The following is a 25,704-nucleotide window of genomic DNA, read 5'->3' as shown; positions in this document are numbered from 1 at the left end:
TCGAGTGTGTGGAGAGGTACAGTGAGGTGAGTAATTGCACAGCACGGGGGAAGGTAGTACACTGGGATTCAGGCAGTAGTTCAAAGGGGAAGAGCTTCCACCATAAATGTAGTTCTTTCCGCACCACGTCCCACTAAAATGGAAAGAGAGAAGCAGAAGAACAAACAGAAGCAAATCGAAGAATTAAGGAGAGACCAGAAGAGGTAGAAGACATCAGTCAGGTATAATCTCCAACTAACCATTTGCAAATCCATGGCAGAGCGACTCATAATACAATCACAATCTACATCCGTGTGCACTTCTAGTCAATTTTACCGTTATAAATTCCAATGTCCATATTTATAATGGAAGCTGCCCAAGTAAACGTAGTAACACCCCAATTATATACTCACTGGTGAAGACATTGCTGTGACACTTTTGGTGGAGTGGTGCAATTGCAGAAACAACCATTAAAAGCAGGTAGAGAGGGGGAGAAAGAAAATGAGACAACAACAGAGACAGGATACTGTATTCTGACAGGCCACGTGCAACACTATCAGAGATCAACCTGTTGCAGATACTTGCTGTTCCTTTCCCCCACACACTCAGTTATAAGCAGTAGGATAAGTGCCAGCATATTTATGATGTCTTGCTTCATGTAACTGTTGCCCAGTCACTTTTTTGACAAAACTCTACTGTAATGAACTGGCACAACTATGATTCACGTTGCACAATGCCAGGGGTGATCTGCCAGTGTAACTATATACTTTGACCTTACAAATGCCTTTGACACTGTCAACCGCAAGGATCTATGGAGCATTCTCCTCCGTTTTGGCTGCCCCCAAAAGTTCGTCACGATTCTCCACCTGCTCTCTGACAACATGCAGGCCGTGATCCTGACAAGCAGGGGTCAAACAGGACTGTCTCATCGCGCCAACCCTCTTCTCAATCTTCCTCGCTGCCATGCTCCACCTCACACTCAACAAGCTCCCCGCTGGAGTGGAACTAAACTACAGAACCAGTGGGAAGCTGTTTAACCTTTGCCGCCTCCAGGCCAGATCCAAGACCACCCCAACCTCTGTCATCGAGCTACAGTACGCGGACGACGCCTGTGTCTGTGCCCAAGTTGGTGAGCTCCAAGTCATAGTCAACATCTTTACTGAGGCGAACAAAAGCACGGGCCTGACACTAAATATCCGTAAGACAAAGATCCTCCACCAACCTGTCCCCGCCGCACAGCACTGCCCTGGCCATATCTCGGGAGCCTCTTGTCATCAATGTCTGCCTTTGTTGACAAGATTCAATGCTGCCTCCAGTGCGCCAGCGCAGACTTCGGAAAAGAGTGTTTGAAGACCAGGCTCTCAAATCTGCCACCAAGCTCATGGTCTACAGGGCTGTAGTAATAGCCGCCCTCCTGTATGGCTCAGAGACATGGACCATGTACAGTAGACACCTCAAATTGCTGGAGAAATACCACCAACAATGTCTCCGCAAGATCCTGCAAATCCCCTGGGAGGATAGACACACCAACGTTAACGTCCTCGACCAGGCCAACATCCCCAGCATTGAAGCACTGACCACATTTGATCAGCTCCGCTGGGCAGGCCACATTGTTCGCATGCCAGACACAAGACTCCCAAAGCAAGCGCTCTACTCGGAACTCCGACACAGCAAGCGAGCCCATGGTGGGCAGCGGAAACGTTACAAGGACACCCTCAAAGCCTCCCTGATAAAGTGCAACATCCCCACTGACACCTGGGAGTCCCTGGCCAAAGACCGCCCTAAGTGGAGGAAGTGCATCCGGGAGGGTGCTGAGCACCTCGAGTCTCGTCGCCGAGAGCATGCAGAAATCAAGCGGAAGGAGCATGCGGCAAACCTGTCCCACCCTCCCCTTCCCTCAACGACTATCTGTCCCACCTATGACAGGGACTGTGGTTCTCGTATTGGACTGTTCAGCCACCTGAGAACTCATTTTCAGAGTGGAAGCAAGTCTTCCTCGATTCCGAGGGACTGCCTATGATGATGATGATATACTTCATAGAAAGTCTTGTGTTGAATTCACGATTCTGATCCTTACTGACCCTACTTCCTGGCATCCAACTAGTCTTGCAATCAAATCCTATTTCCTGGTCTTGGCCTCTCTCCACCCACCCCCCACATCTTGCAACCTTGTCCCTGCTGCTCAACACCGACTGAAGACAGAAGGTGTAAACTAACAATCTAAATATTTTATTAATGTTTCAAAAAAAATTGCCATTCTCCAAATGCTGTCACAATTGAAAGGAAGGTTCAGTGTCAGCTTGGGCACAGTAACGCGGGGCCAGGATCAGGATCTGGAGTACAGGGTATGGGGGTACAGGGGGTACTATGGGGGAGGGTACAGGGTATGGGGGCTACTGTGGGAGAGGGTACAGGGTATAGCGGTACAAGGGGTACTGTGGGAGAGGGTACAGGGTATGGGGAACTGTGGGAGAGGGTACAGGGTATGGGGGTACGGGGGGTACTGTGGGAGGGGGTACATGGTATGGAGGTACAGGGGGTACTCTGGGAAGGGGTACAGGGTATTGTGGGAGGGGGTACAGGGTATGGGGGTACAGGGGGTACTGTGGGAGTGGGTACAGGGGGTACTGTGGGAGGGGGTACAGGGTATGAGGGTACTGTGGCAGAGGGTATGGGGGTACTGTGGGAGGGGGTACAGGGTATGGGGGTACTGTGGGAGGGGTACCGGGGCCGGGTTGGGGGGTACGGGGGGTAGGGGCCGCTCACCTGCACCAGCCGCCTCACTCACGCGCTGTCAAACTGCTTCCCTCCAAAGGTCAGAGTGCGTGACCTCCGCGCCTTCTGCTGTCGCCGGCATCAACAATCCAGGCTGCGCCGGGCCGCAGCGCGCCTCGCTATTGGCTGCCGGAGCTTGGCGGCAGCGCGTCTCGCTATTGGCTGCCAGAGCTTGGCGGCAGCGCGCCTCGCTATAGGCTGCCGGAGCTTGGCGGCAGCGCGCCTCGCTATTGGCTGCTGGAGCTTGGCGGCAGCGCGCCTCGCTATTGGCTGCTGGAGCTTGGCGGCAGCGCGCCTCGCTATTGGCTCTCAGAATCTTCGCACTGTGTTCATGCGGCATAGAAGGAGGCCATTTGTGACTCTGGTGTCCCCCTGGCCCACCCAGAGCCACCCAGCCTGATCCCACTCTGCTCCCGAGCAACCTTGACTGTAGCCATTGGGGGCCCCGAGCCTCTCCGCCCCTCTCTCACCCAGCTTTGGTCACCTGCTCCGCTGGCTCCTTATGCCACTCGGTGTCAAGGTTTTTATCTCATTCTCCTGTGAAGCACCTTGGGACATTTCACTACGTTAAAGACGCTATGTAAATACAAGTTGTTGTTTCCAGCTCTGGGTCCGAAGCCCTGTAGGTTACGGCACTTTAACTGCACATCCAAGTACTCTTTAAATGTGGTGAAGGTTGGTGAAAAAAACAACCCCAGCCTATCCAATGTTTCCTCAGAGTTAAAATTCTCCAGTCCAGGCAACATCCTCGTAAATCTCCTCTGTACCCTCTCTCGTGCAATCACATCTTTCCTGTAATGTGGTGACCAGAACTGCACGCAGTACTCCAGCTGTGGCCTAACTAGTGTTTTATACAGTTCAAGCATAACCTCCATGCTCTTGTATTCTTTACCTCGGATAATAAAGGCACGTATTCCGTATGCCTTCTTAAACACCTTATCTACCTGGCCTGCTACCTTCAGGAATCTGTGGACCTGCACTCCAAGCTCCCTTTGTTCCTCTACACTTCTCAGTGTCCTACCATTTAATGTGTATTCCCTTGCCTTGTTAGCCCTCCCCCAAATACATTATCTCACTTCTTCGGATTGAATTCCATTTGCCACTGTTTTGCCCATCTGACCAGTTCATTGATATCTTCCTGCAGTCTGCAGCTTTCTTCTTTATTAACAACCCACACAACCAATTTTTGTATCATCTGCAAATTTCTTAATCATACCCCCGACATTCAAGTCTAAATCATTGATGTATATCAAAATAGCAAGGGTCCTAATACTGAGCCCTGCAGAACCCCACTGGAAACATCCTTGCAGTCACAAAAACATCCATCAACCATTACCCTTTGCTTCCTGCCTCTGAGCCAATTTTGAATCCAACTTACCACTTTGCTCTGGATCCCATGGGCTTTTACTTTCATGACCAGTGTGCCATGTGGAACCTTATCAAAAGCCTTGTTGAAATCCATATACACTGCATCAAATGCACTGCCCTCATCGACCCTCCTTGTTACCTCCTCAAAAAATTAAATCAAGTTAGTCAGACCCAACGTTCCCTTAACAAATCCGTGCTGACTGTCCTTGATTAATCCATGTCTTTCTAAAGATTTATCCTGTCCTTCAGAATTTTTTCCAATAATTTCCCCACCACTGAGGTTGGGCTGATTAGCCTCTAATTATTCGGTCTATCCTTTTCTCCCTTTTTAAACAAAGGTGCTACTACTGGGCAATCCCTCGTGACGAGGACGATGCTCTTCACACAAAAAATGGGCTCACAGGTGTTACAATGAGTTACATTTTAAAGTGTGGAAGATGCCTGTGTGTGGATTTTTTAACGTGTGGTGACTGTTGCACACCGGCCACCACACGGGCTTGACAGAGCTAGGTCTTGGTCCAGTTGCTAGAATTACCCAAGATGACTGGAGATCAAGCTCTGTTGCACCTCCCCTGGGCCCTGACCCCGCCGCTGTTAAATGCTGTGTCACTCCTCACTGGGCTCAGACTCCACCCCCCGGTGGACTCGAACGCCCTCCCCTCGCTTGGCATCTAACGCCACCCCTCGCTGGACTCAACCTCCGCCCACCCACTGGGCTTGGCCCTCAGCCCTCCGCTGGGCTCGGACGCTGCTCCAATGGGCTGCCCAGTGACATTAGTCCAGTCGCCTTTGATGATATAGAAGTGGGTCGGGTGGGGGGGGCAAAGGTAAAAAGGTAGAATGTTAGCAGTCCTCCAGTCCTCCGGTACCACACCTGCAGCCAGAGAGGATTGCTATTTCCTCTTTTGCTTCTCTTAACAACCTGGGATACATTTCATCTGGGCCGGGGGATTTATCCAGTTTCAAAGCTGCTAAAACCCTTAATACTTCCTCTCTCACTATGTTTATTTCATCTAATATTTCACACTCCTCCTCCGATTGCAATGTCTGCATCTTCCCTCTCTTTTATGAAAGCAGACGCAAAGTATTAATTCAAGAACCATACCCACGTCTTCTGCTTCCACACACAGATTGCCCTCATGGTCTCTAATAGGCCCTACTCTTTCTTTACTCTTGCTCTTAATGAATTTTCAAATCTCTTTGGGTTTTCCTTGATTTTACTTGTCACGTTTTTCATGCTCACTCTTTGCTTTCCTAATTTCCTTTTTAATTTCACCCCTGGACTTTCTATACTCTAGGGTTCCTGCAGTATTGAGCCCTCGGTATCTGTCATACGCTTGCCTTTTTTGCTTTATCCTACCCTGTATGCCCCTTGACATCCAAGGGCTCTAGATTTGTTAGTCCCACCCTTTTTCTTTAAGGGAACATTCTTGCTCTGAACCCTCAGGATCTCCTCTTTGAATGTCTCCTACTGCTCTGACACTGATTTACTTTACAGTCGCTGTTTCCAATCACTTTGGCTAAATCCCATCTCAGCTTAGTAAAATTGGCTTTGACCCATAATTGAGAATTTTTATCCCTGGTCCATCTTTGTCCTTTTCCATAACTACCCTAAATCTAACTGAATTATGATCACTCGCACCAAAATGCTCTGGCACTGATGCCCCTTCCACCTGCCTAGCTTCATTCCCTAAAACTAAGTCCAGAACTGCCCCCTCCCTTGTTGGGCTTGCTACGGAATGGCTAAAAGTTCTCAATGAATCTTAGGAATTCTGCACTCTCGATACCTTTCACACTAATTCTATCCCAGTTAATATTAGGGTAGTTGAAATCCCCTACCATTACTGCCCTATAGTTTCTGCACTTCTCAGACAATTGCCTGCATATTTGCTCTTCTATCTCCCTCTGACTGTTTGGGAGTCTATAGTATACGCCCAGCAATGTGATCGCCCCTTTTTTGTTCTTCAATTCCACCTATATGGCTTCATTTGATGATCCTTCCAACATATCATCCCTTCGCACAGCTGTAATTGTTTCTTTAATCAATACTGCGACACCCCTCTCCTTTTTTACTCCCTCTCTATCCTGTCTGAAAACCCTTTAACCAGAATTGTTGAGCTGCCATACCTGCCCCTCCTTCAGCCATGTCTCAGTAATAGCTGTAATATCGTACTCCCAAGTGCCTACCTGTGTTCTCAGCTCATTTGTCTTATTCCCTAGACTCCTTGCATTGAAGTATATACCATTTAGCACGGCCAAACTTCCTTGTTGTCTATTTTCTAGCCTGTTTCCTCTACCTTCCAAATTCACTTTCTAATTTTCTGCTTTCCAATTGCAGCTTTTCTTCTCTCCCTTCTGAATATATTCTCAGGTTCCCATCCCCGTCAAGCTAATTTAAACCCTCCCTCCCCAACAGCACTAACAAATCCCCACCCCCCCAACGAGGATATTGGTCCCGGCTCTGTTGAAGTGCAACCCGTCCAGCTTGTACAGGACCCACCTCCCCCAGAAGCGGTCCCAATGCTTCAGGAATCTAAAGCCCTCCCTCCTACACCATCTCTCCAGCCACGTATTCCTCTTCTCTATCCTCTTATTTCTGTACTCACTAGCTCGTGGCTCTGGGAGTAATCCGGAGATTACAACCTTTGAGGTCCTGCTTTTTAATCTCTCTCCTAGCTCCCTAAACCCTGCCTGCAGGACCTCATCCCTCATTCTCCCTATGTTATTGGTGTGGGGTGTGTGTGATATAGGGTGTGGGGGATATCGGGGGGTGTGATTATAGGATGTGGGGGATATCGGGGGGGGGGGGGGGGAATATATGGGGTGAGGGATACAGGGTGACACTGTGTGTTGTGAGATACACTCCAGGTAAAGCCCTAGCCTAGGATGTGTTCCTACAACAATAACTGACCTGGAACGATAGTCAATGAATAAAACACACGTGGTTTCAGAATGTTTATTGGTTCCTAATGCTTTCCTTTCAGACTTTCTAACTTGTCCGTATATTGTGTGTCTCGGATCAGTGGTAATCAGATGTTGGCACGGGCTACAGCAGCCAATGACTCCATCACAATTTATAATATATTATTATACATATACAACTCCTGCTCAGCCATTTCCAGGACATAGTTTGAACTCAAAATTACTATTGCGCACGTCACTGATTGGCAGCGAGACCAGTTTGAATTTCAGGCACTCTGTAGTTTTACAATCCCTCACAAAGCATGAACATAGAGCACATCGCGCACCCAACCCCGAGGGCTCAGCTAAGCCTCAACAAGCAGGCATTCCTCTCCCCCCCCCGCCATGGGCCCCTCCCCCCGACAGGCCCCCCCCACGGGACCCTCCCCAAACAGATTTTGTACACACGGGTGGCCCTTAAACCTCATTTATCTGCGACATTTGTAGGTACGGTTCATCCAGCAGGTGGATTAACGTTACTCGATGGGCTGAATTAAGCAACACGGTCCTGAGCCTCGGCCACCTCGGTGTCCACTCCCAGTCCAGAGGGATCCCACTTGGACCTTACTGACAACTGCTGCTCCGGCCCAACCTTGGCCCTGACCCCTCCCTGACCTGACCCTATCCCTAGCCCACCGTGATCTCGACCTATCGCCCGGTTCATTCACTATCCAAGGTCCCGGATGGAGCGTTTTACATCAGACCTCCGGCACCTCAGTTCCCCAGTGGGAGTGCCAGTGTTCTGGGGGAAGTCCCTGTGCCCACATTATAGTCAGCTGCCCCTCGCAATATATCAGCATAGGGACAACTTGATGCAATGGCTATTTGAACAGGAGGAACTTAAGAACATAAGAATTAGGAGCAGGAATAGGCCATTCGGCCCTTGAGCCTGCTCCACCATTCAATGAGATCATGGCTGATCTTCGACCTCAACTCCACTTTCCTGCCCACTCCCCATATCCCTTGATTCACTTAATATCCAAAAATCTATCGATCTCTGCTTTGAATATATTCAAGGACTGAGCCTCCACGGCCCTTGTTTAATTATGTGTTGAAATTGGAAGAAACATTGGCAAATGGTGTGGAATGCTGGACGTGAGAGATTGAGAATTCTGCGAGATGAATACATGTTCCTTTAAGAATTGTCTTCTGCTGTAAGGAAAAATTTGTTCGAAGTGAATCAAGATGGTTCCCTCGCACACCCACTGAAGGGCCGAGCAAATAAGGAATCTCTCACGGTGAGGGGACCCACAGATGCTATAATACGGAGGCTTCAAGCATAGCTTCAATCCATCTGAAACACAAAGTGTGAGAACAACAGTTAAGAGCCAGCAGTGAGAACAGATACAGTTAACACTCAGTAAACATAAGAAATAGGAGCAGGAGTAGGCCTTACGGCTCCTCGAGCCTGCTCCACCATTCAATACGATCATGGCTGATCATCAACCTCAACTCCACTTTCCCGCCCGATCCCTATATCCCTTGATTCCCCTAGAGTCGAAAAATCTATCTATCTCAGCCTTGAATATACTCAACGACTGAGCATCTACAGCCCTCTGGGACAGAGAATTCCAAAGATTCACAATCCTCTGAGTGAAGAAATTCTCCTCATCTCAGTCTTAAATGGCCGTCCCATATCCTGAGACTAGGCTCCCTCATTCTAGACTCTCCAACCAGGGGAAACAACCTCTCAGCATCTACCCTGTCAATCCCCTCAGAATCTTGTATGTTTCAATGAGATCACCTCTCATTCTTCTAAACTCCAGAGAATATCGGCCCATTCTACACAATCTCTCATCATAGGACAACCCTCTCATCCCAGGAATCAGTCTAGTGAACCTCGGTTGTACCGCCTCCAAGGCAAGTATATCCTTCCTTAGATAAGGAGACCCAGACTGTGCACAGTACTCCAGGTGTGGTCTCACCAAGGCCCTGTACAATTGTAGCAAGACTTCCTTACTCTTATACTCCAACCTCCTTGCCATAAAAGCCAGCATGTTATTTGCCTTCCTAATTGTGCCTGCACGCTAACGTTGTGTTTCCTGTATGAGGACACCCAAATCTCTCTGAACAACAGATACAGTCAGCACTCAATGTTTAGTTGGAGTAAATTGAAGCTAATCGATAGTGTAGTGGTCATATTACTGGACTAATAATCCAGAGAATATGAGTTCAAATGCTCCCTGGCAGTTTGAGAGTTTGAATTGTTTAAAAACAAGAGGGGAGAAATTGGGGTAGTTTGTGCCTGCCGTTGGCAAACGACTTTTTGGCCGGGGGGGGGGGGTGGGGGGGGTTCAGCGGTGCTGGTAACTGGTCATGCCCCACTCTGCTGCACCAGCGATATCATCATCACCATGCGCAGCAACCCATTCCCACCCCCCCACCCGAGCAAAAAGTTCAGGAGTGCCCCCTGAAGCTGCGCTGGGTGATGCTAGCTGACTCCATGTTCATGGTTGATATTAGCAAGAGCGAGCATGTGGATACGGAAGAGAAGGGGCCAAGTACAGATCCTTGGGGTCTCTGGACATAATGGTGCGGGGGCGGAAGCAAAACCTTTGTAGGAGATGTTCTGGTACAATCGGATAACTAAGCATGGAACCGGGCGCGGGCAGTCACAGTGAGCAGGACAAAGGAGGACATGCCTTGGAAGAGGATGGTGTGGCCAACCACGTCATCGGCTGCAGACGGGTCAGGAAAGATGATTTGGCAGAAGTAATAGAAAAGCAAATTATAATTTAAATGGAGAAAAATTGCAAAGTGCTGCAGTACAGACGGACCTGGGGGTACTTGTGCATAAAACACAAAAAGTTAGTAATCAGGAAGGCCAATGGAATGTTGGCCTTTATTGCAAGGGGCATAGAGTATAAAAGCAGAGAAGTCCTGCTACAACTGTACAGGGTATTGGTGAGGCCACACCTGGAATACTGCGTACAGTTTTGGTCTCCGTATTTAAGGAAGGATATACTTGCATTGGAGGCAGTTCAGAGAAGGTTCACCAGGTTGATTCAGGAGATGAGGGGGTTGACTTATGAAGAAAGGTTGAGTAGGTTGGGCCTCTACACATTGGAGTTCAGAAGAATGAGAGGTGATCTTATAGAAACTTATAAGATAATGAGGGGGCTCGACAAGGTGGATGCAGAGAGAATATTTCCACTCATCGGGGAAACTAAAACTAGGGGACATAGTCTTAGAATAAGGGGCCGTCCATTTAAAACTGTGATGAGGAGGAATTTCTTCTCTGAGTGTTGTAAATCTGTGGAATTCTCTGTCCCAGAAAGCTGTGGAGATGGGTCATTGAATATATTTAAGGCAGAGATAGACAGATTTTTGAGCGATAAGGGAGTAAAGGGTTATGGGGGGCGGGCAGGGAAGTGGAGCTGAGTCCATGATCAGATCAGCCATGATCTTATTAAATGGTGGAGCAGGCTCGAGGGACCAAATGGCCTACTCCTATGTTCTTACAATGAGGGCTAGTCAGTCACAGGGGAAAGGGAAAAACTTCTGTAGCCAATAATGTGGGATCAAATTAGCAAACACTGGGAAGGATGAATCAGAAACAGTCAGCATAGTTGTGCTCAACTAGTTCTAAGTGAGTTTTCTGAAGGTGTTTGATAAGGTGCGACCTGAGAAACTTGTTATGAAAGTCCATGGTATTAAATGAAGTGTAACTGCTTAGACAGAGGATCATGCAGGGGACAGAAATCCAAAAGTCAGAGCAGTGGATCTATTTTGGAATAAAAACAAAAAATGCTGGAAATCTCAGCGGGTCAGGCAGCATTTGTGGAGCGAAACAGTGTTAACGTTTTGGGTCGATGACCCTTCGTCAGAACTGGTAAATGCTCAAAATTATCAAATTCTTAGGGAGCATTGAAAGGGGATGGGGAAGGTCTGTGATCGGGTGGAAGACAGGAGAGATTAGAGGCCGAACTGAGATGGTAATGGCAGAAGTTAGAAAAAGAGGAGTCGAGATAGGGTGTGAATGGCAGAACAATTACCAGAGAGAAATAAAATATGTGGTGAGGTGGGGAGGGGAGGGGTGGGGGGGGGGGTGTTATTAAAAAAAAAAAGAAAGGAGGAAAGTGAGCAAAATATGAGCAGAGGTTACGGTCTGAAATTGTTGAACTTGATGTCGAGTCCAGAAGGCTGTAAAAAGCCTAATCGAAAGCTGTTCCTCAAGCTTGTGTTTTGGATTGGGGTCATTATGGTAATGATACATGTCCGCGATCTGTGCTGAGGCACCTACTGTTTAAGAGGAATGATATTGAAGTGTGTGGATGATGCCACATGAGGAAGTCAGCATGGAAGCAGCATCAGGACATGGCAAGTGATCAAAGTGGGCAGATCTGCTGCAGATACTGGTCAGTGCAGAGCTAGGACTTCAACTGGAGCGATCTGCTCGAATACAATGTCCCTGCTCTTTCCCTGTATCCTGCTATATTTTTCCATCTCAAAGACTTATTCAATCTCCTTTTATTTCCTTGATGCACTCCCATAGCCACTTGTAGTGAAGCATCCACCCAGTGTATGAAAACATTTTGTCCAACTTCCTCCTTCAATGTCCCAGTAATGGCCTTCAGTCTGCCCCCTTGTTACCCAGTCACCAACCAGTCGGTGGGAAGCACCTTTCGCTATTTACCTTCTCAAATCAAAAATGCCCTCATTTCTGAGCCTTTCTTCACAATGATTGGTGGATGAGCTGCTGGACAGAAGCTTGGATCTGGAAAATCTGTGATGATTCTCATTCCTGGCACAGATTTATTAGAGTAACTGATGGTTAGACAATGTATGCAACAATGCAAAGGTTGCGGGAGACTTTATGGTACAGTGACTGAGCTCAGTGACAGGGAGATTAGCCTCTGGGTCTTCCCTAATTTCTTGTGGCAATGTTTTCCCTTTTAGCCCTTGGCTGAAGAACCTTTACGTCAGGTGCTGCAAACTGGGAGCTATCCTCTTGGTTTACACAAACTGACGGCAGCTCAGCATTCCAAAGACTTGTTGACTTCGATGGTATCAACAGGTGAACGTTTCACGGCCTCACTCAAATACACTTATGGTGTCAGCTGTGGCTCAGTGGGCAGCACTCTCACCTCGGAGTCAGAAGGTTGTGGGTTCAAGTCCCACTCCAGAGACTTCAGCACATAAATCTAGGCTGACATTCCGGTTGCAGTTTCAGGGCAATTAGTGATGAGCAATAAATGCTGGCTTTGCCAGCGCCACCCACATCCCAGGAACAAATAATAAAAAGTGCTGAGTGAATGCTGCACTGTTAGAGGTGCCGTCTTTTGAATGATTTTGGACATGCTTGAAATGCTGTTGCCTCTGAAATGAGAGTTTTTAACGTAATTGGATTTTTCAACACAGCCTCTCCAGCCAGTGTTCCCAATGAATGCCTCATTCCTAGGATCATTCCAGCGAATCCTCACTTCCGGATTGCATACAGTACTCGCAGTAGATGGATCACAGCGGCCCGTTCACATCCGGCACACTCCTGCAGCCAAAACAAGATCTGCTCCAGATTGAGGGTCATCCATCACCAGCACCAAACTGGTCGGGTGCTACACGCACCAACAGCACCTGATTGTGCTCACATTCAATGCCAACCCGCAGTACATTTTGCTCGGTATTGTCCTGACACTCACACTGATTAACAGAAGCCAAGGGACGCCAGCCTTTCAGCCTGCACACGGGGCTACATTCAAACCCAGTGCGCAGAGCTGGGAAAACTAACCCACTACCCCATCACCATCATCATCATAGGCGGTCCCTCGTATCAAGGATGACTCGCTTACACATCAAAAAGGGATGAGTTCAATGCGTTCACAGGTGTTTCTATGAAGGACCTAATATTCCGGATCCCGATCTACATCCTGAAGGGTGGAAGATGTCTGTGCGTGAATTTTTTTAACGTGTGGTGGCCGTTGCACACCAGCCACCACACGGGCTTGACAGAGCTAGGTCTTGGTCCAGTGGCAAGGGTTACCCTGGACTGGAGACCAGCTCTGCTGCCATCCCATCCCTCATGGCTACAGGATTCAAAATCTCAAAGCTAGCAACGAAAAGATGTCCGAGGACCTGAAGCTGATGAAGCACTCATCCCGAGCCCCTCCTTTCAACAGCATCTGTCCCCATTATAGGGTAAGTAACGTTTCTGGGTGTGGTGCTGACAGCAGCACTTACCTCTGTGCTGTGTGGGTGTCCTCCGCTTTGAAGGAGTAGTAAAGGATGTTCTTGTGGTAGAGCTGGAACAGCGCAGTGGGGGCAGAGGGCTGGTCATCCTGTGATCCTCTAATGGTGAAGCCCAGGAGAGGTAAGCTCTCTGCAGCTACCTTGTTCTGTCACAAAAACACATGGAACATCCAAACAGTAAATGTTTATTGACGGATACCAAGTGAATGAAATTTTCAAGTTCAGGGCGAGAGCAGGAAACGGCACCGATACAGTCATCAATGTACCGGAAAAAGATGTGAGGGAGGGGAATGTTCCACATATCCCACGAAAAGGCAGGCGCGGGTTCCCATAGGAACACCTTTAATTTGGAGGAAGTGAGTGGAGTTAAAGGAGAAGTTGTTCAATATGAGAACAAATTCAGCCGAGCGGAGGAGGGCGGTGGGGGATGGGGACTGGTTGGTCCTCTGCTCGAGGAAGAAGCTGAGCGCCCTCAGGCCGTCCTGGTGGGGGATGGAAGTGTAGAGGGATTGGATGTCCATAGTGAAAAGGAGACGGTTGGGGGACAGGAAACTGGGGGAGAAGGGGTGACGAGGGAGAGGCGGGGGAAAAAGGGGTGCGAGGGGAGAGGGGGATGTCAGATGTCGGGGGGGCGGGGGGGGGGGGGGAAGAGAGGGGGATGTCGGAGAGGGACCTGGGGATCCTTGTGCATGAAACTCTTTTAGAGTCTACCTATAAAACATAAAACATTAAACCGTGCCACCCGACCTGGATGACACACCAGACATTTACAAGGCCCTTTTTTTTTCTCTTTTTTTTTGTGTTTTTCTTTTTTGGGGTTTTTTTTGGGCACTAAAATCACCTTTTTTCCCCAGTGCCCCCTATAAAATGGAAGGGGACACTAAAAGCACCGGCAATTAAAACAAATTAAACTTTAAAACGTAAAATCAAATTAAAATTTGGTTGCCGGGCGTGATGATGCACTCCAGTCCCTCCGGTGCCCACCTCTCGCGGAAGGCCGCGAGCGTACCGGTGGACACCGCGTGCTCCATCTCCAAGGACACCCTGGACCGGATGCAAGAGCGGAAGAGAGGCAGGCAGTCAGGTTGAACGACCCCCTCGACCGCCCGCTGCCTGGACCGGCTGATGGCACCCTTGGCCGTGCCCAGGAGCAGTCCTACGAGGAGGCCCTCGGACCTACCCGCTCCCCTCCGCACAGGGTGCCCAAAGATCAGGAGAGTGGGACCGAAGTGCAGCCAGAATTTCAGGAGCAGCCCCTTCAAATAATGGAACAGGGGCTGCAACCTCGTGCACTCAATAAAAACATGGAACACGGACTCCTCCAGACCGCAGAAATTGCAGGCGGCCTGGGAGTCCGTGAACCGGCTTAAAAATTTGTTGCACGGCACTGCTCCGTGCACCACCCTCCAGGCCAAGTCCCCGATGAATAGTGGGAGGACCCCTGCGTAGAGTGCCCTCCATCGGGGACCCCCGCCTCCTCCGGACGGCAAGATGGTACGCCATGGCGTGTCCGGACGGCAGGCGAGGATGGCAAAGTTGAGAGTGTGCAGGAGCAGCCCATACAAGAAACCCCTCCGCGCGGAACTGAAAGGCACGGAGGGGATTTCCCCGAGGCGGCTCAAGTTGTGAGGCGCCGGCCCCCGAGGGAGGTTCCGGGGTTTGGCACCGATGAGGAATTCCGTCCGGACGGGGGTCAGTTCGGACGGGATCTCCCCACGTGCTTGAGCCTCCTCGATGCACCTAACGGAGTCAGGACCCAGAGCTGTTTTTAGCGACTCGATGGCATCGGCCGCGTGGCGGACGTTGGCAGAATTTAGGCGCCGCGCCAGCGTGTCTGGCGCCATCCAGCCTGCTCCTCCGCCATCGAGCAGGTCCCTGACCCTGGTCACCTCACCAGCCACAGCCCTCTCTTCCGACCGCCACATAAAACCTCGGTCGTGGAGGTATGGATTCCCGAGCAGCGGCTCCTGCAGGACGGCCGCCATTCCAGCCGGCGGAGAGCTGCGCTTGGTGGAGACTTTGTTCCAGACCCTGATGAGTTCCTTGTAAAAGACAGGCAGCTCCCGGAGGGCGGTCCTGACACCCCCCAAGTTCACAAACAGGAGCTGCGTGTCATAATTGAGGTCGCGCTGCTGGCGGAAGAAATACGTCGCCAGAGCACACCACCTAGGAGGGGGCTCGACGTAAAGGTATCTCTGCAGGGTCTGAAGACGGAAAGTCGCGAGCTGGGCGCTGACGCACACCAACGACTGACCGCCCTCCTCAAGCGGGAGACTCAAGACCGCGGCAGAGACCCAGTGCTTCCTGTTGTTCCAGAAGTCCACCAGCTTCTTCTGTATCTTGGCGACAAACGCAGGGGGAGGGGGTCAAAGTGACCAGCCGGTACCACAACATTGCGGCCACCAGCTGGTTTATGACTAGCGCTCGGCCCCTGTAGGACAGCACTCGGAGCAGTCCTGTCCAGCGCCCTAGTCGAGCGGCGACCTTGGCCTCCAGCTCCTGCCAGTTCGCCGGCCAGGCTCCCTCGTCGGGGCTAAGGTAGACTCCCAGATAGAGGAGATGGGTCGTGCTCCAGGCAAAAGGTCTGAGCTCCTCCGGCAGGGAGTCCACCCGCCACTGACCCACCAGGAGTCCGGAACATTTCTCCCAGTTGATCCTGGCGGAGGACGCGGCCAAGTAAATCTCCTGGCACTCACGCATCCTCCGCAGGTCAGCGGGATCCTCTACCGCGAGGAGCACGTCATCGGCGTAAGCTGAGAGGACGACCTCCATGCCCGGCCCTTGCAGAGCCAGTCCCATCAACCTCGTCCGCAAGAGGCGCAGGAAAGGCTCCACGCAAACGGCGTATAACTGGCCGGACATGGGGCATCCCTGGCGCACCCCTCTCCTAAAGCGAAGGGGCGCCGTCAAGGACCCGTTAACCTTAATCAGACACTCCGCGGCGGCGTACAAAAGTCGGATCTGGGCGACGAAATGCGTCCCGAACCCGAAAGCGCGCAGAGTTCCGAGCAGATAGTCGTGATCCACCCTGTCGAACGCCTTCTGTTGGTCGAGGGATAGGAAGGCGACCGACAGACCAGCCTCCTGGGAATGATGGATGAGGTCCCGGACCAGATGGATGTTATCGTGGATTGTCCGATCCCAAAAAGTTAGTTTGCAGGTGCAGCATGTAATCAGGAAGGCGAATGGAATGTTGGCCTTCATTGCGAGAGGGATGGAGTACAAAAGCAGGGAGGTCCTGCTGCAACTGTATAGGGTATTGGTAAGGCCGCACCTGGAGTACTGCATGCAGTTTTGGTCACCTTACTTAAGGAATGATATACTAGCTTTGGAGGGGATACAGAGACGATTCACTAGGCTGATTCCAGAGATGAGGGGGTTACCTTATGATGATAGATTGAGTAGACTGGGTCTTTACTCGTTGGAGTTCAGAAGGATGAGGGGTGATCTTATAGAAACATTTAAAATAATGAAAGGGATAGACAAGATAGAGGCAGAGAGGCTGTTTCCACTGGTCGGGGAGACTAGAACTAGGGGGCACAGCCTCAAAATACGGGGGAGCCAATTTAAAACCGAGTTGCGAAGGAATTTCTTCTCCCAGAGGGTTGTGAATCTGTGAAATTCTCTGCCCAAGGAAGCAGTTGAGGCTAGCTCATTGAATGTATTCAAGTCACAGATCAATAGATTTTTAACCAATAAGGGAATTAAGGGTTACGGGGAGCGGGTGGGTAAGTGGAGCTGAGTCCACGACCAGATCAACCATGATCTTGTTGAATGGCGGAGCAGGCTCGAGGGGCTAGATGGCCTACTCCTGTTCCTAATTCTTATGTTCTTATATGGGGGGGGGGGGGAAAGAGAGGGAGAGTCGGCGGGGGGGGGGAGAGGGGGTGACGGGGGGAGAGGGGGTGACGGGGGGAGAGGGGGTGACGGGGGGAGAGAGAGGGTGACGGGGGAGAGAGAGGGTGACGGGGGAGAGAGAGGGTGACGGGGGAGAGAGAGGGTGACGGGGGAGAGAGAGGGTGACGGGGGAGAGAGAGGGTGACGGGGGAGAGAGAGGGTGACGGGGGAGAGAGAGGGTGACGGGGGAGAGAGAGGGTGACGGGGGAGAGAGAGGGTGACGGGGGAGAGAGAGGGTGACGGGGGAGAGAGAGGGTGACGGGGGAGAGAGAGGGTGACGGGGGAGAGAGAGGGTGACGGGGGAGAGAGAGGGTGACGGGGGAGAGAGAGGGTGACGGGGGAGAGAGAGGGTGACGGGGGAGAGAGAGGGTGACGGGGGAGAGAGAGGGTGACGGGGGAGAGAGAGGGTGACGGGGGAGAGAGAGGGTGACGGGGGAGAGAGAGGGTGACGGGGGAGAGAGAGGGTGACGGGGGAGAGAGAGGGTGACGGGGGAGAGAGAGGGTGACGGGGGAGAGAGAGGGTGACGGGGGAGAGAGAGGGTGACGGGGGAGAGAGAGGGTGACGGGGGAGAGAGAGGGTGACGGGGGAGAGAGAGGGTGACGGGGGAGAGAGAGGGTGACGGGGGAGAGAGAGGGTGACGGGGGAGAGAGAGGGTGACGGGGGAGAGAGAGGGTGACGGGGGAGAGAGAGGGTGACGGGGGAGAGAGAGGGTGACGGGGGAGAGAGAGGGTGACGGGGGAGAGAGAGGGTGACGGGGGAGAGAGAGGGTGACGGGGGAGAGGGGGTGACGGGGGAGAGGGGGAGGGGGTGACGGGGGAGAGGGGGAGGGGGTGACGGGGGAGAGGGGGAGGGGGTGACGGGGGAGAGGGGGAGGGGGTGACGGGGGAGAGGGGGAGGGGGTGACGGGGGAGAGGGGGAGGGGGTGACGGGGGAGAGGGGGAGGGGGTGACGGGGGAGAGGGGGAGGGGGTGACGGGGGAGAGGTGGAAGGGGTGACGGGGGAGAGGGGGAGGGGGTGACGGGGGAGAGGGTGACGGGGAGACGGGGGAGGGGGTGACGGGGGAGAGGGGGAGGGGTGACGGGGGAGGGGGTGACGGGGGAGAGGGGGAGGGGGTGACGGGGGAGAGGGGGAGGGGGTGACGGGGGAGAGGGGGAGGGGGTGACGGGGGAGAGGGGGAGGGGGTGACGGGGGAGAGGGGGAGGGGGTGACGGGGGAGAGGGGGAGGGGGTGACGGGGGAGAGGGGGAGGGGGTGACGGGGGAGAGGGGGAGGGGGTGACGGGGGAGAGGGGGAGGGGGTGACGGGGGAGAGGGGGAGGGGGTGACGGGGGAGAGGGGGAGGGGGTGACGGGGGAGAGGGGGAGGGGGTGACGGGGGAGAGGGGGAGGGGGTGACGGGGGAGAGGGGGAGGGGGTGACGGGGGAGAGGGGGAGGGGGTGACGGGGGAGAGGGTGACGGGGGAGAGGGGGAGGGGGTGACGGGGGAGAGGGGGAGGGGGTGACGGGGGAGAGGGGGAGGGGGTGACGGGGAGAGGGGGAGGGGGTGACGGGGGAGAGGGGGAGACGGGGGAGAGGGTGACGGGGGAGAGGGGGAGGGGGTGACGGGGGAGAGGGGGAGGGGGTGACGGGGGAGAGGGGGAGGGGGTGACGGGGGAGAGGGGGAGGGGGTGACGGGGGAGAGGGTGACGGGGGAGAGGGGGTGACGGGTTGACGGGGGAGAGGGGGAGGGGGTGACGGGGGAGAGGGGGAGGGGGTGACGGGGGAGGGGGTGACGGGGGAGAGGGGGAGGGGTGACGGGGGAGAGGGAGAGGGGGTGACGGGGGAGAGGGTGACGGGGGAGAGGGGGACGGGGTGACGAGGGGGAGGGGGTGACGGGGGAGAGGGGGAGGGGGTGACGGGGGAGAGGGGGAGGGGGTGACAGGGGGAGGGGATGTGACGGGGGAGAGGGGGTGACGGGGGAGAGGGGGAGGGGGTGACGGGGGAGAGGGGGAGGGGGTGACGGGGGAGAGGGGGAGGGGGTGACGGGGGAGAGGGGGTGACAGGGGGAGGGGATGTGACGGGGGAGAGGGGGTGACGGGGGAGAGGGGGTGACGGGGGAGAGGGGGTGACGGGGAGAGGGGATGTGACGCGGGAGAGGGGGTGACGGGGGAGAGGGGGTGACGGGGGAGGGGGGGTGATGGGGGAGAGGGGAGAGGGGGTGACGATGGTGAATTTAAAGAAATTAGTAATAGCAATGCAAAAGTACTGCAGAAATTAATGGGACTGAAAGCTGATAAATCCCCTGGACCTGATGGCCTACATCCTAGGGTTTGAAAGAGGTGGCTATAGAGATAGTGGATGCATTGATTGTCATCTTCCAAAATTCCATGGATTCTAGAACGGTTCCCGCAGATTGGAAGGTAGCAAATGTAACCTCGTTATTTTGAAAAAAAGGGAGAGAGAAAACGGGGAACTACAGACCGGTTAGCCTGATATCAGTAGTCGGGAAAATGCTAGAATCTATTATTAAGGACGTGGTAACAGGACACTTCGGAAATAATAATAGGATTGGGCAGAGTCAGCACGGATTTGTGAAAGGGAAATCATGTTGGACAAATCAATTACAGTTTTTTTGAGGTTTGTAACGAGAATAGATTAGTGGGAACCAGTGGATGTGGTGTATTTGGATTTTCAGAAGACATTTGATAAGAAAGAAAGACTTACATTTATATGTGCCTTTCAGGATGAGATGAGGAGGAATTTCTTCTCTGAGGGTTGTAAAGCTGTGGCATTCTCTGCCCCAGGAGCTGTGGAGGCTGGGTCATTGAATATATTTAAGGTGGAGATAGATAGATTTTTGAGCGATAACGGAATAAAGGGTTATGGGGAGCGGGCAGGGAAGTGGAGCTGAGTCCATGATCAGATCAGCCATGATCTTATTGAATGGTGGAGCAGGCTCAAGAGGCCAAATGGCCTACTCCTGCTCCTATTTCTTATGTTCTTATGCTCATGACTCCCATATGTCTCAAAGCACTTTACAGCCAATGAAGTACTTTTGGAATGTAGTCACAAGAGGTTAATAAACAAAATTGGGCTCATGGGATTGGGGGTAATTTACCAGCATGGATTAAGGATTGGTTAATGGACAGAAAACAGAGAGGAGGAATAAACGGGCCATTTTCGTGTTGGCAGACTGTAACTAGTGGGGTACCACAAGGATCGGTGCTGGGACCCCAGCTATTCACAATCTGTATCAATGATTGGGATGAGGGAACCAAATGTAATATATCCAAGTTTGCTGATGATACAAAGCTAGGTGGGAATGTAAGTTGTGAGGAGAATGCAAAGAGGCTTCAAGGGGATACAGACAGGCTAAGTGAGTGGGCAAGAACATGGCAAATGGAATATAATGTGGAGAAATCTGAAGTTATCCAGTTTGGTAGGAAAAACAGAAAAGCAGAGTATTTTTTAAATGGTGAGAGATTGTGAAATGTTGTTGTTCAGAGGGACCTGGGTGTCCTTGTACACCAATCACTGAAAGTTAACATGCAGGTACAGCAAGCAATTAAGAAAGCAAATGGTATGTTGGCCTTTATAACAGGAGGATTTCAGTATAAGAGTAAAGACGTCTTACTGCAATTATACAGGGCCCTGGTGAGACCGCACCTGGAGTATTGTGTACAGTGTTGGTCTCCTTACCTAAGGAAGGATATACTTGTCATTGAGGGCGTGTAACGAAGGTTCACCAGACTGATTCCTGGGATGGTGGGATTGTCCTATGAGGAGAGATTGAGCAGACTAGGCCGAAATTCTCTAGAGTTTAGAAGAATGAGAGGTGATCTCATTGTAATATACAAAATCCTTACAGGGCTTGACAGGGTAGATGCAGGGAGGATGTTCCCTCTGACTGGGGAGTCGAGAACCAGGGGTCACAGTCTCAGAATAAGGGGTCGGCCATTTAGGACTGAGATTAGGAGAAATTTCTTCACTCAGAGGGTGGTGAATCTCTGGAATTCTCTGTCCCAGAGGGCTGTGGAGACTCAGTCTTTGAGTATATTCAAGACAGAGATCGATAGATTTTTAGATATTAATGGAATCAGGGGATATGGGGACAGTGCAGGAAAGTGGAGTTGAGGTAGAAGATCAGACACGATCTCATTGAATGGCAGAACAGGCTCATGGGGCCGAATGGCCGACTCCTGTTCCTAACTCTGACGAAGGAGAGCATTCAGGGGTGAAGGACGAGAGCAGTGTTGTGGAGACTTACCCCTCTGGCTCTGTATGTATATAGCACTTTCTCATGAATGACGAACCAAAGCTTCTTCCAGTGTCGTTTGTTCCTTTTACATCTCTGGAGATATCCGCTCATCGACACTCCCTCCGCTGAAGCTGCTACCTGAAAACCCAGAAACATCCACCATCAATAAACAGCTGAACAGGAAGAGTGTCCCCAGGGTCGGTGTCACAGTGAGAGTGTCACAGGAAGAGGTGTCCCCAGGGTCGGTGTCACATGGAGAGGTGTCACAGGAAGAGGTGTCCCAGTGAGAGTGTCACAGGAAGAGGTGTCCCCAGGGTCGGTGTCACAGGGAGAGTTGTCCCCAGGTTCGGTGTCACAGGGTGAGTGTCACAGAGAGAGTGTCACAGGGAGAGGTGTCCCCAGGGTCGGTGTCACATGGAGGGGTGTCACAGGAAGAGGTGTCCCCAGGGTCAGTGTCACAGGGAGAGGTGCTACAAGGTCGGTGTCACAGGGAGAGTGTCACAGGGAGAGGTGTCACAGGAAGAGGTGTCCCCAGGGTCGGTGTCACAGGAAGAGGTGTCCCCAGGGTCGGTGTCACAGTGAGAGTGTCACAGGAAGAGGTGTCCCCAGGGTCGGTGTCACAGGGAGCGGTGTCCCCAGGTTCGGTGTCACAGGGAGAGGTGTCCCCAGCGTCGGTGTCACAGGGAGTGTCACAGCGAGAGGTGTCACAGGGAGAGTGTCGCAGGGAGAGGTGTCCTCAGCGTCAGTGTCACAGGAAGAGGTGTCCCCAGGGTCAGTGTCACAGGGAGAGGTGTCCCCAGCGTCAGTGTCACAGGAAGAGGTGACCCCAGGGTCGGTGTCACAGGGAGAGGTGTCACAGGAAGAGGTGACCCCAGGGTCAGTGTCACAGGGAGAGGTGTCCCCAGAGTCGGTGTCACAGGGAGAGGTGTCCCCAGGGTCAGTGTCACAGGAAGAGGTGACCCCAGGGTCGGTGTCACAGGGAGAGTGTCACAGGGAGAGTGTCACAGGAAGAGGTGACCCCACGGTCGGTGTCACAGGGAGAGGTGTCCCCAGGGTCGGTGTCACAGGGAAAGGTGTCCCCAGGGTGAGTGTCACAGGAAGAGGTGACCCCAGGGTCGGTGTCACAGGGAGAGTGTCACAGGGAGAGAGGTGTCCCCAGGGAGAGTGGCACGGGGAAAGATGTCCTACCTCCTTCAGAGCAGCAGGTATCCTCTTGTGTCTGCGCATGGAGGGCGTGTGGAGACTGTGAAACACTGAAGTGAAGGCACTGCCTGGTGACCGAGCTTGTAACGGTGGAGAGCTTTCGTTCACTGTCATCAACTCTGAATAAAAACATTAGAAAGCGGATCAGAGAAAGTACCAACTGATGGAATCGGATTTATCGGGCAGTCTGGGCTTTGGGCCCCTGGACACACACCTACGTACAGAAGAGTGCCTACTTCTCTTCTGAGGCAGTCCCTTGAAATCGAGGAAGACTTGCTTCCATGCTAAAAGTGAGTTCTCAGGTGACTGTACAGTCCAATACGGGAATTACAGTCTCGTCACAGGTGGAACGGACAGTAGTTGGGTGGGTGCGGAATCTGGTTTGCCGCACGCTCCTTCTGCTGCCTGTGCTTGATTTCTGCATGCTCTCGGCAATGAGACTCGAGGTGCTCCCGAATGCACTTCCTCCACTTTGAGCGGTCTTGGGCCAGGGAGTCCCTGGTGTAGTGGGGATGTTGCACTTTATCAGGGAGGCTTTGAGGGTGTCCTTGTAATGTTTCCTCTGACCACCTGGGGCTCGCTTGCCGTCTCGAAGCTCCGAGTAAAGTGCTTGCTTAAGGAGTCTCGTGTCGGGCATGCGGACCATGTGGCCCGCCCAACGGAGCTGATCGAGCGTGGTCAATGCTTCGATGCTGGGGATGTTGGCCTGAGCGAGAACACTGATGTTGGTGTGTCTGTCCTACCAATGGATATGTAGGATCTTGCGGAGGTAGCGCTGGTGGTACTTCTCCAGTGTTTTCAGGTGTCTGCTGAACATAGTCCATGTCTCTGAGCCATTTGGGGGGGCGGGTAACACTACTGCTCTGTAGACCATGAGCTTGGTGCTGGGTTTGAGGGCCTGGTCTTCAAACACTCTCTTCCTCAGGTGACCGAAGGCTGCGCTGGCGCACTGGAGGTGGTGCTGGATCTCGTCATCGATGCCTGCCCTTGCTGATAGTAGGCTCCCGAGGTATAGGAAATGGTCCATGTTGTCCAAGGCCGCGCCGTGGATTTTGATAACCGGGGGGGGGGGGGGCGGGGCAGGTTGGTGGAGGACCTTTGTCTTACGGATGTTTAGTGTAAGGCCTATGCTTTCGTACGCCTCGGTGAAGGTGCTGCCGATGGTTTGGAGTTTGGCCTCCAAGTGTGCACAGATGCAAGCGTCATCTGTGTACTGTAGTTCAACGACGGAGGATGGGGCAACCATGGATCTGGCCTGGAGGCGGCGGAGGTTGAACAGATTCCCATTTGTCCTGTAATTTAGCTCCACTCCAGCGGGGAGCTTGCTGAGGGTGAGGTGGAACATTGCAGCAAGGAAGATCAAGAAGAGCGTTGGCGCGATGACGCAGCCCTCCTGACCCCGGTCCGAACGTGGAATGGTCTGTGGTGGATCCGTTGGTCAGGATCACGGCTTGCATGGCATTGGGGAGCAGGCGGAGGATGGTGACAAACTTTTGAGAGCAGCCGAATCGGAGCAGGACACTCCATAATCCCTTACGTTTTACAGTGTCAAAGGCCTTTGTGAGGTCAAAGGCGGCCATGTACAAGGGTCGGTGCTGTTCCCTGCATTTCTCTTGTGGTTGCCGTGCGGTGAAGATTATGTCCGTTGTACCCCTTAGTGGACGGAATCCACATTGCGAGTCTGGGAGGAACTCTTCAGCCACTGGGAGAAGGCGATCGAGGAGGATTCTTGTGATGACCTCCCCTGTGTCAGGAGAGTGTGTACACACTCACACACACACACACAGAGGAGAGTGTACACACACACACACACACACACACACACAGGAGAGTGCACACACACACACACACACACACGAGAGTGTACACACACACACGCGCACACACACGAGAGTGTACACACACACGCGCACACACACGAGAGTGTACACACACACGCACACACACACGAGAGTGTACACATACACGCGCACACACACACACACACACACGAGAGTGTACACACACACGCGCACAGGAGAGTGTACACACACACGTGCACACACACACACAGGAGAGTGTACACACACACGCGCACAGGAGAGTGTACACACACGCGCACAGGAGAGTGTACACACACACACACACACTGGAGTGTGTACGCGCACACACACAGGAGTGTAACGCGCACACACGAGAGTATACACACACAGAGAGTGTACACACACACACACACACACAATGTACACACACACACAGAGTGTATACACACACACACACAGTGTATCACACACACACACGAGAGTGTACACACACACAGGAGAGTGTACACACACACACGCATGCACATACACAGGAGAGTGTACACACACGCACACAGGAGTGCACACACACACACAGACAGGAGAGTGTATACACACACACAGGAGAGTGTACACACACACACATAGGAGAGTGTACACGCACACACAGGAGAGTGTAATGCGCACACACGAGAGTGTAACGCGCACACACACGAGAGTGTAACGCGCACACACACGAGAGTGTAACGCGCACACACACGAGAGTGTAACGCGCACACACACGAGAGTGTAACGCGCACACACAGAGAGGAGAGTGTATGCACACACACAGAGAGGAGAGTGTACACACACACAGAGGAGAGTGTACACACACACACAGAGGAGAGTGTACACAGACACACACACACAGAGGAGAGTGTACACACACACACAGAGGAGAGTGTTCACACACACACACAGAGGAGAGTGTACACACACACACACACACACACACACACACACAGGAGAGTGTACACACACACACACAGGAGAGTGTATAGCGCACACAGGAGAGTGTAACGTGCACACAGGAGAGTGTATACACACACACACACACACAAAGGAGAGTGTACACACACACACAGGAGAGTGTAACGCGCACACACACACACATACAGGAGAGTGTACACACACACACACACAGGAGAGTGTACACACAGACACACACTCACACAGGAGAGTATGTACACTGTCATGTATGTATGCTTGGGGTTACTAGCCACCAGGTGGCGCCACTGTCGGAGATCATTGGGCTGTACACATGTGTGTGTGGCCCAAGT

The 25,704-nt window shown here is 52.5% G+C and overlaps 2 protein-coding genes across 2 annotated transcripts in view; one reads left to right on the top strand and one right to left on the bottom strand.

Annotated features, from left to right (window-relative positions):
- LOC139276831 (nuclear receptor subfamily 2 group C member 2-like) overlaps window positions 1-3,096 on the top strand; it is a 170,367-nt gene extending 167,271 nt beyond the window's left edge. Inside the window, exons 7-8 of the mRNA XM_070894830.1 lie at window positions 1,038-1,104; window positions 2,848-3,096. Of these exons, the coding sequence (XP_070750931.1) occupies window positions 1,038-1,104; window positions 2,848-3,096 (316 nt within the window). The remainder of the gene's footprint in view (window positions 1-1,037; window positions 1,105-2,847) is intronic.
- Window positions 3,097-7,496: 4,400 nt separating this feature from the next.
- LOC139276830 (FYVE, RhoGEF and PH domain-containing protein 5-like) overlaps window positions 7,497-25,704 on the bottom strand; it is a 121,405-nt gene continuing 103,197 nt past the window's right edge. Inside the window, exons 17-20 of the mRNA XM_070894829.1 lie at window positions 22,590-22,723; window positions 21,411-21,539; window positions 13,261-13,415; window positions 7,497-8,377 (exon numbers count right to left, since the gene is read on the bottom strand). Of these exons, the coding sequence (XP_070750930.1) occupies window positions 8,341-8,377; window positions 13,261-13,415; window positions 21,411-21,539; window positions 22,590-22,723 (455 nt within the window). The 3' untranslated portion in view covers window positions 7,497-8,340. The remainder of the gene's footprint in view (window positions 8,378-13,260; window positions 13,416-21,410; window positions 21,540-22,589; window positions 22,724-25,704) is intronic.

This window comes from Pristiophorus japonicus, chromosome 12 (genome assembly GCF_044704955.1).
Source record: "Pristiophorus japonicus isolate sPriJap1 chromosome 12, sPriJap1.hap1, whole genome shotgun sequence".
NCBI classification, from domain to species: Eukaryota; Metazoa; Chordata; class Chondrichthyes; family Pristiophoridae; genus Pristiophorus; species Pristiophorus japonicus.
The sequence above is the reverse complement of the archived record's forward strand: the minus strand, read 5'-3'. Positions and strand labels throughout refer to the sequence as shown.